General features: G+C 30.2%; 1 protein-coding gene across 1 annotated transcript in view; it reads right to left on the bottom strand.

Moving 5' to 3' along the window:
- Positions 1 to 3,728: 3,728 nt before the first annotated feature.
- Positions 3,729 to 14,787, bottom strand: part of LOC107439409 (organic cation transporter protein) — a 57,129-nt gene continuing 46,070 nt past the window's right edge. Inside the window, exons 12-13 of the mRNA XM_016051997.4 lie at positions 4,563 to 4,696; positions 3,729 to 4,109 (exon numbers count right to left, since the gene is read on the bottom strand). Of these exons, the coding sequence (XP_015907483.3) occupies positions 3,785 to 4,109; positions 4,563 to 4,696 (459 nt within the window). The 3' untranslated portion in view covers positions 3,729 to 3,784. The remainder of the gene's footprint in view (positions 4,110 to 4,562; positions 4,697 to 14,787) is intronic.

Genomic DNA, 14,787 nt, shown 5'->3' with positions numbered 1-14,787 from the left:
TGAAATATTTATAAAAATAACAATTTTAATTCTACATGATTTAAATTCAACTGGGCTTATAAAATGAAAAAGGCTGTAATCGATTATTTAATTAACCGTACCAATATTAAATTAATAACATAGTAAATTTACTATTAATTTGATAAATAACAATTAAGTTCTGTGCAAAATCTTTATGTTAAACTGGTAAATTTGATGTGATGGCTTTTAAATTTACAGATATTCATTCTATTATTGTAAAGAACGTTGGTTTTCTATGACGTACAGAGAAAAAGAAATATATATAACAGACCATTTGAAAGCACTTTTTCAGATATATTAATCAGTTACTATTTCAAATATTAAGTAACCAAACCGATCACCATCAAATTTATTCTTCAGTTTTGTAGAAAAGGGTAAAAACGGTGCCGTTTTAAGATTAAAAACAAACATTAACTAAAAGTAGATATTGGCGATTTTCCTGTTTTTTAAAAATTGTTTTAAATCCTTTAAATACTTAGAAAATAAAAAAAAGTTATGAATGTTAAATTTAATCTTTTGTTCCCCGAAGTAAATTCTGAGATGCCGTCAACAATTACCACTTTAAAAATAAAAAATTTTATAACTTAATAATTAGTTACCACAATAATTTAAAAAATACGTAAAAATACTGTATTGTGTGTATTAAATGATTGAGTTTACATATTTAACGCGTTCACGCCGGGTGTTGCGCCTGAAAGCGGGACGGAAAAAAAGAAAATACTGGTAGAAGAACTATTTCAATATTAGATAATATTCGGGGGGAGTTAATCTATTCTCAACAATAACAATCCACAGTAAGGAAATTTATCAAGGCGAAGAAGCAATTCAATATAAAAATTGCATCCGTTAAAAACAAATGGTAGTTATGGATTTTTATTATTCCGGAAAAAAACTAAAAAATGAAATTTATTTGTTACCAGTTTTTACTCCGGTGCGCCGCCCGATGAGACAATCTAGCGTGACCCACCGGTGGGTCACCCCGGCGTGAACGTGTTAATCAAACAATACTTAAAAGTATTAGGAGTGCAAAGGGTTAGGAATACAAAATAACCTCAAATTTGTAATTATTTATTAGATATTTCATATACAAAATTATGAAAGCATACATTTTTATAAAATATGACAATAAAAATATTTTTAATGCAAAAATACTTTATCCATAATAAAAATATGTATAAAAATCTGGACAATGAAAAATACACTGTGTTATATTTAGCAGCAAATTTGTTGAAGACTGACAATAATAAAATATCAGCATAATTTCATGAAAATATATACATCGTTTTCTTTCATCGTTATATTATTCATATGTATTTAATTATCAATGTAGTTTCTTTCCTCGTTAATTTAAAATCGATAAATCACCACCAATATACATATATCATATTTCAAAATGTACTATCATATAATACAATTTCACCATAATTAGTGAAAAAATTGTCAGATGATTTCTATTTAAAACGTCGACGATCTGCGAATTTCTTGAACAACCACATACTTCTTGAATTTAATTGTTAGGTTTTCCGACAATTACAATTACCTACCTACAATTTTTCGAGAATGATTTTTCCAAGTGGTAAAAAAGTGATAAGCTGAACTACAATTTTGAGCAAAAACAAGTTTACATTTTGCTAAAATATTAACACAGCATCTTACCGCCATACAGCATATACCGCCATACACAGACATATTTATTTTATTTAAGTTTAATGATAGTCAAAATGATTTTTTCCGAACAGCAAATTCCGATTGAAAATTTTTATGAGACAGTACATTAGGAAATAACCATACCCTCAAACAATTGAAAATTATTTTTTTCAGCAGTAGTGAACCAAAACAGAAGTTTTTAGAACACAGTATTATCATAAAACTTTTATCTTAACTGAACATCACTATTTGATTTTCTGACCCTTAATACGTCTGTTAAACTATTCATTAGTGATGATTGACTATTTCTTTTTAATCTAATTTAAAACATTACATTTGCTACCACTAGAAAAGCTAATTCCAAAAAATATGGAAATTCCGCTGTAATTGGAGGGATATGTCTTAACATTCCATACCTCAATATCAATTAGTATTATCAATATCAATTATAATATCAATTAGTATTATCAATATCAATTATAATATCAATTAGTATTATCAATATCAATTATAATATCAATTAGTATTATCAATATCAATTATAATATCAATTAGTATTATCAATATCAATTAGTATTATCAATTAGTATTATCAATATCAATTATAATATCAATTAGTATTATCAATATCAATTATAATATCAATTAGTATTATCAATATCAATTATAATATCAATTATTATTATCAATTATAATATCAATTAGTATTATCAATATCAATTATAATATCAATATCAATTATAATATCAATTAGTATTATCAATATCAATTAGTATTATCAATATCAATTATAATATCAATATTATTATCAATATCAATTATAATATCAATTAGTATTATCAATATCAATTATAATATCAATTAGTATTATCAATATCAATTATAATATCAATTAGTATTATCAATATCAATTATAATATCAATTAGTATTATCAATATCAATTATAATATCAATTAGTATTATCAATATCAATTATGATATCAATTAGTATTATCAATTATAATATCAATTAATATTATCAATTAGTATTATCAATATCAATTAGTATTATCAATATCAATTAGTATTATCAATATCAATTAGTATTATCAATATCAATTAGTATTATCAATTCAATGTTAATTAGAATGATAAATCCTATGTTTAAGTCCTTTCAAATCTTAGTCTTGAATAAGATTGATGATAACGTCCATACATACATAAGTGTAATTTTTCCGATTTTAAAGTAATAAAATTACTTCCTCAAGTTATTACTTAAGCTTTTGTTTTAATTCAACTAACATCTTTTCAGTTTTCTAGAATTGTAGACAACTTACATATTTACTTTCAAACAAATAAAAAGAAAAGCTTTTGTAACCATCGCCTCATAAATTCATACGATTTGAGATTTATAAAAATAATTCATAATTTAAGGCGTTGCATATTTCTTTAGCTTATAAGTGAATAAAAATGAAATGATAATTATCAAATAATGAAATGAGTATTCTTAATATGTATATTAAATTTAAAAAAATTAATTGCTACATTAAAAATCAATTACGAATAAATTTCTATATGCATAGAAAACAAACGAAAATTGAATGCTTAAAAAACATTACTATAGTTAATCTCATCGATACTGCTTATTTACAGATAGTACTCGAGTTGTAAATACATAAATAGAGAAAAAATTGAATGTGCATGGCTTATGACAGTTAATATCATGGTTTCTTGGTTTATCCACAATGTTCGTTGAGCTTGAAATCAATAGATACAAAACGTTTCATACAAACTTTAAAACTAAAACAGCTGTTTAACTTTATAAAGTTTAAAAAGTATTTTCCATAATCAAAAACATTACACCATACAAAACTGTGCTAGTATTCCGCAGTGACAATAAAAGCGATTAAATTAATTCCGTTCGGAAAATCCAGTACAGAAATTCCTAAAATAGAAACTTGCCAGCTTCTGACTCACATTTCCCATTATGATTCACAAAACAAATAAAACAAGAACAATGGCTGGAACCATCCAAAAATATTTACAAAATTCAACAATTTCTTCTTTTACAGTAAGATCGAAAATCACAGCTCTTTTCAATAATATCTGATGCAAAATGGCTAAAGAAATAGTTCGTCACAGATTTGTTTTCTCATTCTCGTTTTCAGAAACATTTGTATCGTCGACAGCAACAACATTCTCATCGACGTTGCTTTCTGTGACAGCTGCGGAACTTGGCACATCCTCATTATCTGTAATGTCCGGCACAGCTGAAGGTTCCGCATCATGTCCTTCCTCCTCCGGTAACACATCTAGTTTCTTTCCATTCTCTTGTAACTTTGGAGATGGTTGGATAATTGTGGGGCCGTCTTCTTGTATGTCACTTACATCTTCTTCTGTTGAAAGTGTAACTGTGACGTGATTGCCGTTTTGAATCTTGGCTGTTTTAGGTTTCTTTCTCCTGAAAATAAATTTAATAATTGTTTTGAATAATTTAAAATTTGTAATCTTTAATTGGAATATATTACAATTGTTTTTTTTTTACGTCATTAAATCTTTACTTATAAATGGTTCTACAACTAACATTCTTTTTAATTATAATAGTGAGGTGTAATTTTTTTAATAGTAAATAAATAAATGTTCGTGTGGCGTGATTGCACAGTAGTTAAAACACTGTGGTCCCGCAGTGGACTGATCGTAAAGACACAGTTCCCAGTAGAACACCCAAGTCAAACATCACTGGCTGCGATCAGTCAGCGGGTGGGTGACCACTTTAAGCAGCCTGCAACTACTTAAACTGTTCTACTGTAAAAAGCTCGACTTCGTGCCTTTTTCAATTTCTATCGTTTTACACTTTTATTTCATTAGTGGATTAATAAGGAACATTTGAGTAAAAATATAAATGATACTGTACCTTGCAGCTGCTTCAGCAACAGTATCTGGCACTGCACAGTTGTTTGTCTCGGGCAATAAAAGAACTAAAAGCCCTGCTATGAAGGCAAGAACTCCAAATATAATTTGGGGCACAACTGGGTGGGTTGCATTTCCCTAAATATCAAAATACAAATATTAAGGAAAAATTCACTTTGAAGTAATGATTCAGACACATTTATATCAAAAATTTTAAAAAATATCTCATTAACTGAACAACATTTCAAAACATGCGAAAGGTAAGTGAATAAATAACAAACTATTTCACACAATTTTAATCAATGAAACTAAAAAGTATTGCAATCAATTTAGTCAATTATCTTATTTTGACCAAACTGTCGATCGGTCGCGAAAGTTTTCGTGACTTTTATTCCAAATTCGATGATTTTAAACCTAACTAATTTATAAAATGCAACTTCTCAAGCTAATCCATAATTTTGGAACATGAATTAGTTTTTAAAAAGATTTGTTGTTTAACGGAACTATTAGACTGAAATTTGTTAGAGATTTTCACCAATGGTAAACACTTTACTACGGTTCACTCAGATCGGTCACGAAAGTTTTCGTGACTTTTATTCCAAATTCGATGATTTTAGACCTAACAAATTTATAAAATGCAACTTCTCAAGCTAATCCAAAATTTTGGTACATGAATTAGTTTTTAAAAAGATTTGTTGTTTAACGGAACTATTAGAGTGAAATTTGTTAGAGATTTTCACCAATGGTAAACACTTTACTACGGTCCACTCAGATCGGTCACGAAAGTTTTCGTGACTTTTATTCCAAATTCGATGATTTTAAACCTAACTAATTTATAAAATGCAACTTCTCAAGCTAATCCATAATTTTGGAACATGAATTAGTTTTTAAAAAGATTTGTTGTTTAACGGAACTATTAGACTGAAATTTGTTAGAGATTTTCACCAATGGTAAACACTTTACTACGGTTCACTCAGATCGGTCACGAAAGTTTTCGTGACTTTTATTCCAAATTCGATGATTTTAGACCTAACAAATTTATAAAATGCAACTTCTCAAGCTAATCCAAAATTTTGGTACATGAATTAGTTTTTAAAAAGATTTGTTGTTTAACGGAACTATTAGAGTGAAATTTGTTAGAGATTTTCACCAATGGTAAACACTTTACTACGGTCCACTCAGATCGGTCACGAAAGTTTTCGTGACTTTTATTCCAAATTCGATGATTTTAAACCTAACAAATTTATAAAATGCAACTTCTCAAGCTAATCCAAAATTTTGGTACATGAATTAGTTTTTAAAAAGATTTGTTGTTTAACGGAACTATTAGAGTGAAATTTGTTTGAGATTTTCACCAATGGTAAACACTTTACTACGGTTCACTCAGATCGGTCACGAAAGTTTTCGTGACTTTTATTCCAAATTCGATGATTTTAGACCTAACAAATTTATAAAATGCAACTTCTCAAGCTAATCCAAAATTTTGGAACATGAATTAGTTTTTAAAAAGATTTGTTGTTTAACGGAACTATTAGACTGAAATTTGTTAGAGATTTTCACCAATGGTAAACACTTTACTACGGTTCACTCAGATCGGTCACGAAAGTTTTCGTGACTTTTATTCCAAATTCGATGATTTTAAACCTAACTAATTTATAAAATGCAACTTCTCAAGCTAATCCATAATTTTGGAACATGAATTAGTTTTTAAAAAGATTTGTTGTTTAACGGAACTATTAGACTGAAATTTGTTAGAGATTTTCACCAATGGTAAACACTTTACTACGGTTCACTCAGATCGGTCACGAAAGTTTTCGTGACTTTTATTCCAAATTCGATGATTTTAGACCTAACAAATTTATAAAATGCAACTTCTCAAGCTAATCCAAAATTTTGGTACATGAATTAGTTTTTAAAAAGATTTGTTGTTTAACGGAACTATTAGAGTGAAATTTGTTAGAGATTTTCACCAATGGTAAACACTTTACTACGGTCCACTCAGATCGGTCACGAAAGTTTTCGTGACTTTTATTCCAAATTCGATGATTTTAAACCTAACTAATTTATAAAATGCAACTTCTCAAGCTAATCCATAATTTTGGAACATGAATTAGTTTTTAAAAAGATTTGTTGTTTAACGGAACTATTAGACTGAAATTTGTTAGAGATTTTCACCAATGGTAAACACTTTACTACGGTTCACTCAGATCGGTCACGAAAGTTTTCGTGACTTTTATTCCAAATTCGATGATTTTAGACCTAACAAATTTATAAAATGCAACTTCTCAAGCTAATCCAAAATTTTGGTACATGAATTAGTTTTTAAAAAGATTTGTTGTTTAACGGAACTATTAGAGTGAAATTTGTTAGAGATTTTCACCAATGGTAAACACTTTACTACGGTCCACTCAGATCGGTCACGAAAGTTTTCGTGACTTTTATTCCAAATTCGATGATTTTAAACCTAACAAATTTATAAAATGCAACTTCTCAAGCTAATCCAAAATTTTGGTACATGAATTAGTTTTTAAAAAGATTTGTTGTTTAACGGAACTATTAGAGTGAAATTTGTTTGAGATTTTCTACATTGGTAAACACTTTACTACGGTCCACTCAGTAGACAGTAGCTATTGGCCTAAAGCCATACTCATAAAATGATTGACAGCTGTTTGTACCAGTTTCCCTCCCACTCTTTGACTTCGCAGTTGCTTTAAAACCGATGTCCACACATATATTTTGTTTGAGCTCATCGAAGATGTGGAATTTACGTGAGGACTAGACTATATTGGAGGTGTTTTGTTATTCCGATAGAATTTCTGAAAAAATTCCTTCGTTGAATTGATTTTGTACGATAAAAGGCTGCAGTGCTACAGGATGACTCATCTATAATGTTTATTATGATACTTTCATTTGATTACCTTTCTGAGCTTTTTTAACGGTTCATGATAATTGACTCTAACTTAAGAAAATCGTCTAAAAGTGACCTTTTAAGAATGTTTTTCTATTTCTCGTCGGATTCAAAAAGGGTATGAATTGAGTGACAGATGCACAGTTAATATCTTTCTACTCCTTAAATTGTTTGAACATTATATTAAGTAATTTCTAATTTTTATTTATTTATTTTGTATCGGTTTGATTACTTTAAGTTTGAAATATTTTTGGATCCTTAGAATAGCTTAAATGGTACACATTTTTCTCAATTTTGCAACCCAGTTAAAAAAAATTTCGAGGTTTTGAATGGATCATAAATATTTTCGTATCGCTGATTTCAAATCTGCATTCGGTTTTTCTCTACAAGATACAGTTGTTATACGATTTAATAATTCGTATTCACGATTTTCCAAATTGAGTTTGCATTTTCTAAGCAATAACCATATACTAAAATACAAATTTTGCTACCACTGGAAAAGGAATTTCCACAAAGAATAGCTTTAATGGTACACATTTTTCTCAATTTTGCAACCTAGTTAAAAACTTTTCTAGATTTTGAACGAATCATAAATATTTTCGTATTGCTGATTTCAAATCTGCATTCGGTTTCTCTCTACCAGATATAGTTGTTATGCGATTTAATAATTCGTATCCAGGACTTTCCAAAATGGGTTTGCATTTTCTATGCAATAACCATATACTAAAATATAAATTTTGCTACCACTGGAAAAAGAATTTCCACAAAGCGGATCAAATTAGCATCTCCAAAATTGCTGATATGCTGAATATGTTTAGCTGAATATGCTTTTTTGTAGTTCATCGTCAAAACAAAATAATACGAAATAATGATCACATTGGGAGGGGGGACTTCGTTGCATTTATGCCAGTACTAATTAAAAATTATATTTTTGTTTAGTTTATTGTTTTCTCGGAATGTACAAATTTATTTTTAAAAAAAACGTATAGGTGTAAATACATAATTATACACTTGTCTCCTCCTTTGAAAATTACACTTGAGACAAAAAAAACAACATATAATCCTTATGTATCCTATCATAAACTAAAATGTATTACGGTCTTCTTTCTACCACTCCCTACTGATAAGATAAGTGGGGACACTTCGTATTCACTCGAGTGGATTTTTAAAAACCATGGCAAAACCCCAATTTATTATTAAATTGCTTAACACGTTCACGCTGGGAAAAGTGAAAATACTGGTACGGGAAAAGAGAAAATACTGGTAGAAGATTTATTTCAATATTAGATAATATTCGGGAGGAGTTAATCTATTCCCAACAATAGCAATTCACTGTAAGGAAATTTATCAAGGCGACGAAGCAATTCAATATAAAAATTGCATCCGTTAAAAACAATTGGTAGTTATGGATTTTTATTATTCCAGGAAAAAAACTAAAAAATGAAATTTATTGTTACCAGTTTTTACTCCGGTTCGCTGCCAAGATGAGACAATCTAGCGCATAGATTCTCAACCTTTTTAACGTTGCCGCCCCCCTAAGGAGCAAAAAAAAATTTCAACGCCCCTCTTTGTAAAAATTTTGTTATTTTTAGCAAAGGGGTGGAGGGGAGGTGCTGAATTATAAGAGGCAACATTTTTAAGCAATTTTTTAGGAGTAAAATTTGCTTCGTTCTTTTAAAAAAAAATAATGTGCACGTTAACTCGATATTTTTCTTTCGGCAGATAATCGCATTCTATTTGTTGTAATCAAAATAAATACAGTATTGAAAAAAGTACAACAAAGAAGTCTATAGTTAAAAAGAGTAATTTATTCTTAATTAGATAATAAAAAAAACACAAAAAAAAATTTTTTTTACTCTAAAAATTATTATCAACGAAACAATCAAATAACCATGTTAGTGGAATGATTGTGCTTGATGGTTCAGAGCTAGTTTCTTAACATTCGGTTCAATATTTTTAGTTAGATAAAGACGCAAATCTTTTTGTGACTAGATCCGTCACACCACTGAATCTTTGTTTGACAAGGTAGGAGGAAGGGAAGGCAACTTAAACTTTTTGAGAACAGTTTATAGTCCAGGTGAGTGGTGTTACCTTGGAGCCAAAATTCAGAGAGATGATCACCATTTCAAAGTTTCATTGCTTGAAAGTTCGACCGATTCCTCCTGAATCTGAACCTCCGTTGTCTCAATATTCACAAAAGGATTCATATCCCATTTAGGGACTTCCAGGGACAAAACATCTTTATAGCGGTCGAAAAAGTCCATGTGTAAAGACTCAAGGTGTTAGCAATATTCTTGTGTATCACCAGAGGGAATTTCACTATTCTTTTTAAGATCCGATTAGATTGGAAATTGGTTAAACTCATTCCGACCAAAATTTTGTTTCCTTAAAATAATTTTTTTAGAAAGGCAAAAATTAACTAATTTTGTAGTGATCAAATTGAACTTGTGGCCTTGAAGTTGTAAATTAACGCAGTTGCTGAAACCTATTGAGACAGGTGCCTTAGGAAAGCCAGCGAATCTCAATGTGTAGTAGCAAACGATTGAATTCATTTTTTTTTTTTTTTTACACAGCTTATGAATATTTGATCGTTGAGAGCATTACAGTTAATTTTGTTCACAGCAGAGCTCGACACATTGCAATGACTGACGCAAACAATCACTGGGATTTTTCCAACTAAATGCTGTCTGTAAATCACTCAGCAAACAGTTAAAATATCTGGTACCTCCCTCTTCAAAAGGGTGATAAACCCATGATGTCGACCCACCATTGCAGGAGTTTCATCAGGGGCGACAGAGGTAATATTCGCAAGACGAATGTTTTCTGTTTAAAATAATCTTTGGTAGTATTAAAAATAGATTCACATTTGGTTTCTACAATCAAGCTTCTTGCAAAAAGCATCTCTTGAATAATTTTTCTTTCTTTAACTAACCGGACGTACGCCAAAAGTAAAGCCTCATTACTTGGCAAGGTTAACTCATGAACTTGAGGGGAAAATATGTTGGATATAAAAAGTTTGCATAAAGAAACTTCAATATCTTCAACCATCTCATCATTTCGTCGCTGTAATTTATCGTTGCTTAATGGGATATTTTTGATTGCATTGGATACAGCTGGATGGTGTAAAACTGCTTCTAAAGCTTCCTTGTCAGCCAGCAGTATCAACTCCTTGCCTTTGGTATGAAAGAATCCCAGATTTAGCAATTAATTTTGATATATTTTAAGAGGCTATCAAACTATCCTATTTTTGTGAGGAGTTTGCTAGCAAGCCCGAGACCGATGGTGCCAGTCAGAAACTTGTGCTTGATGTTCGTGAAAAATGACAGATCTTTATTTTGTTTGTCAGGATGAATTTTTTGAAAATGCTCGTGCAAACGGGAAGGTTTTATTGCCTCATTAGATAAAACTTTCTAACAAAGTAAACATTTGTGAAGTTGAGAGTTCAATGGCGATTGAACAAATCCGAACTTCAAGTAAGTAACACTGACGAGTATTCAAGTATTAACGACAATTCTTTCTGTTAACCGACATTGTTGGAGGCAGCAAAATACAAACGGTGAAAGATAAGAAACAATTTTTCAAAATTAATAAATAATTTACGATGAAGAACTAATTCGCGCACGTTACTAGCCAAATAAACAGTGAAAATGAATCGAAACTGGGGGAAAATACTAAAAGGAGCTAACGAAAACCTTCATAAGAAACATGGGTCAAACCAAACATTCATACTGAAAGCATATGCATTTCAATTTTCGCCAAATGACTTGTATGAGTCAGAGGCAAAAACAACTGTCTCAAATGGTGAATCGGATAATCTTAATTTAATATAATGATTTAATCTTTCTTTTAACATTAATTTTAGATTAATTTTATTTATTAAATCAATAGTAATTTAATAATTTTATTTCGGAGTTTCAACATTAAATTTGAATGACAAAACATGGTCAGCGCCCCCTAACGCCCAAAACAAGTTCACCGCCCCCCTACTGCCCAAAACAAGCTCACCGCCCCTCAGCATACTCCAACGGCCCCCCGGGGGGGCGGTATCGCCCCCGTTGAGAAACAATGATCTAGCGTGACCCACCGGTGGATCACCCCGGCGTGAACGTGTTAAAAACTGAACCTTGTTGATAGAAACCGAGGTCAGGTTTGAAAGCAGCGAAATCAACAGAAAAAAAAATATATGTTTCTGAATGTAGTTTTTTCCAAACAATATATTTTTGTAACTGTCAACTTCTCGTGATTTTCAGGAATTTTTTTTTATATTATTGATTCAAACTTCTTTCACGTCGTCAAGCTACTAAAATGTAGAAAAAAATTTAAGCGGTAACATGATTTAGGAAAGATTGTTCGTTCATTCTAAAAATATTTTAAATTTAAGGGTATCACCCAAGAGCAAAAAAAAAAAAAAAAAAAAAAAAAAAAAAAAAAAAAACTTTAGAATTGATTTTATTATATTTAACTGAAAGCTAAGTTTCATACCTGCCAACTTTTAATCTCTTCCATTATCATTTTTCCCAGTGGTATTAAAATGAAATTAAAACTTTTTAAGCAAACAATTTTAAACAATTTTAAGCAAACAAATACGTTGCATTTCAAAAAACTTAAGTTGACAACCATGATAGAAGAGCATATTAATATATGTGCTTAATTTTTGTAAGAATAGTGGTGATCAAAATCATTTAAAAATTAAGTTTATAAAAGAAAAAAAAGTATATATTTACTACCACTTTAAATATGAAAATAAAATCTTCCGGAAGAGTTGGCAGGTATGAAGTTTAAAACAATTTTAAGTAGCCATGAGAATATTTAGCTAACAATAACTGATTTTTTTTCCCTGTTTCTGGAAGACAGAATACAAATTCATTAGAATTAACACGTTGAATGCCACCCTAATTTTACATTGCTTGCCCGTCTGGTCCAACGGTAAATAACTACATACTAAATTTGCAAATATTAGACAGATTTTGCTAATTTATTAAAAGCTTGCTTGCTTTATTTAATAAAACTGGGCCGCACAGCTGCCCCTATCCCATTAATCATGAAATTTAAAGTTTAGCAACATTATGGTAGCCACACTAATTTATTCCTGGGTGAAAGTGGTGAATTATATAAGCCTACGAATTGTATAGAAATAGTGGTGGATAACAATCTACTAAATTGAACTTATTAAACTAAGACTCACAATTAATAAACTACCACTTGAAAATATTTATTCGCTGTCCGGAGCAAGTTGACGTCTCTGTGTATGTAAATAAAACTATTTTTGTATGTTCTATATTGCATTAATTTCTTCAAACCATTTTAGTAACGATAATAATATTAAAAAAATTACAAATTTACTCTAATTATGTGTTTCTAATAATCTTGGCTTCGCCGGTCACCGGTGACCCCCGTGGAGCTACGAACAAACTCATTGCCGGTCACCGGTGACCCCCATGGCATTGAACGTGTTAAAGAAACGAACAATAAGCAGAGGGGCAAACTGCCCAACTTCTTGTAAAAGTTTAAATAATTTGTAGAATAAGGATAATTACGCCCTTAAATAAAGTTGCGTTTGATATACTACCTTGAATATTTGATATGCAGTGGTGGAAAAATTACATGAAGTGAAAAATATCAAACAAAAAATAACTTAAATTTCGTTACCACTAGAAATTTTTTTCAAAATGGATCACATTGGCTTCACTGAATAAAATTTGTATTCCAGGGGAGCTTCGTATCTCAAAAATGCAAAATACGATCGTAAAAATATTTAATTTTTTCCCTCCTATTCAGAAGAAATAAATTAGTCTTAATTACCATTACTTATTAGCAAGTCAAATATATATTTACTTGAAAGAAATTTCAGATTATTTATGTTGCTGCAATAAAAAAAGTAGATGCCGATAAAAGTAAATTCATTACCCCCAAATAAGGCAAAAATAAATTGTTCTTATAACAGTATTTAACATTTTCTGACCTGGTGTAATATTACCATTTCAGAAATACTAAATTCCTCATTCCATTTTTATTTCACATAACGCCAAACCAAATTACGTTGGCAATTATTTAATTTGAATCTTTTACGAATTTATTACAAGCAATTGAATAAATTTTATTAATAATGATAACTAACATTTAAATTGAAAAGTGGTAAAAAAAAAATTTCTTTTTATAGGAATTATTTTTATAAAAAATTTTCACGTAATTAACATTCTCCCTGATCAAAATTAAAAATTGCTACACTTTGTTCGATATTATTGTCCCTTCATATGTCAGTATATTTTTACAAGAAGTTAGGATCATAAATAACTTCCGATTCAGTTATGTACAAGTAAATTATACTACTATTAATGAATTAAATTCACTAAGAATTAACTCTTAGCAACATTCAAAGCCACCCATAGTTCAAAGTAAGTATAGTTCTTATAATTTTCATTATTATTATTTACTCAAGCAAGGTGTTTGAATCCCAATAACAGCTACCACATGAACTGCTAACTTTAAAGTTCTACCGCAAATATAACAGAAACATGATGGATGGGATAAGGGCCGCTGCACGACCCAGGTGCCCAGCTCAAATTTCAAGACAAGAATTAACCCTTTGGGTACATTTGACGAGTGAGACTCGTCGTGCATTTTTTACCAATAAATAAAAAATGGTGAATAAAATATTTTGCAGAAAGAGATACTGCATTGATAACTAACTACCACTTCTTATAAATGACAAAGCATTTTGTGAAGGTGTCGGGTTATAATGGTAACTATTTAACATTAAAAAAATAACACTTTTCATCAAAAACTTACTACCAGGTTTTTAATTTGATTGTTTCCACTTTGTTCGGAATTTAAAATAGGAACCAAAAGGTTGATCGTCAATCAACGCCGTGAGACACTTTTAGCGGCTTCATGTTCAACTAGAAGGGGGTCATGCTGCTTTTGATGCTCTGATGTGATGTGGAAGAACAATTTATGCTTTTAGGAGGTCGTAGAACTTTCGGATTTTCATTGGTGTCTTTTGAGTGAGTAATACCTATTTCATACTCTTGCAATCATGTATGTTTTCTAATTCTGAGTTAACTTAAGAGTATAAGTAGATGCAAGTTAAGTTAAACGATTCTGCCCGATATAGTAGCTTTCAATTTACGTTAACATCACTGCTGAAATTAATATTTGCAATCACGCAACAATGGCTACGTATCACCACCACGGACGTGGTGGAAAGCGGCTGACCGAAAGACCTGCACGTGGCTCAACGTCGGATGAGGAATGCTCGGACTTTGAAACCAAAATGGCTAAAGAGTTAGCAGACATGGAAAGAAGATGAAAGGAAAAATAA

This window comes from Parasteatoda tepidariorum, chromosome 5, assembly GCF_982258835.1.
Source record: "Parasteatoda tepidariorum strain Cologne lab strain chromosome 5, Ptep-v5.0, whole genome shotgun sequence".
Classification (NCBI taxonomy): domain Eukaryota; kingdom Metazoa; phylum Arthropoda; class Arachnida; order Araneae; family Theridiidae; genus Parasteatoda; species Parasteatoda tepidariorum.
The sequence above is the reverse complement of the archived record's forward strand: the minus strand, read 5'-3'. Positions and strand labels throughout refer to the sequence as shown.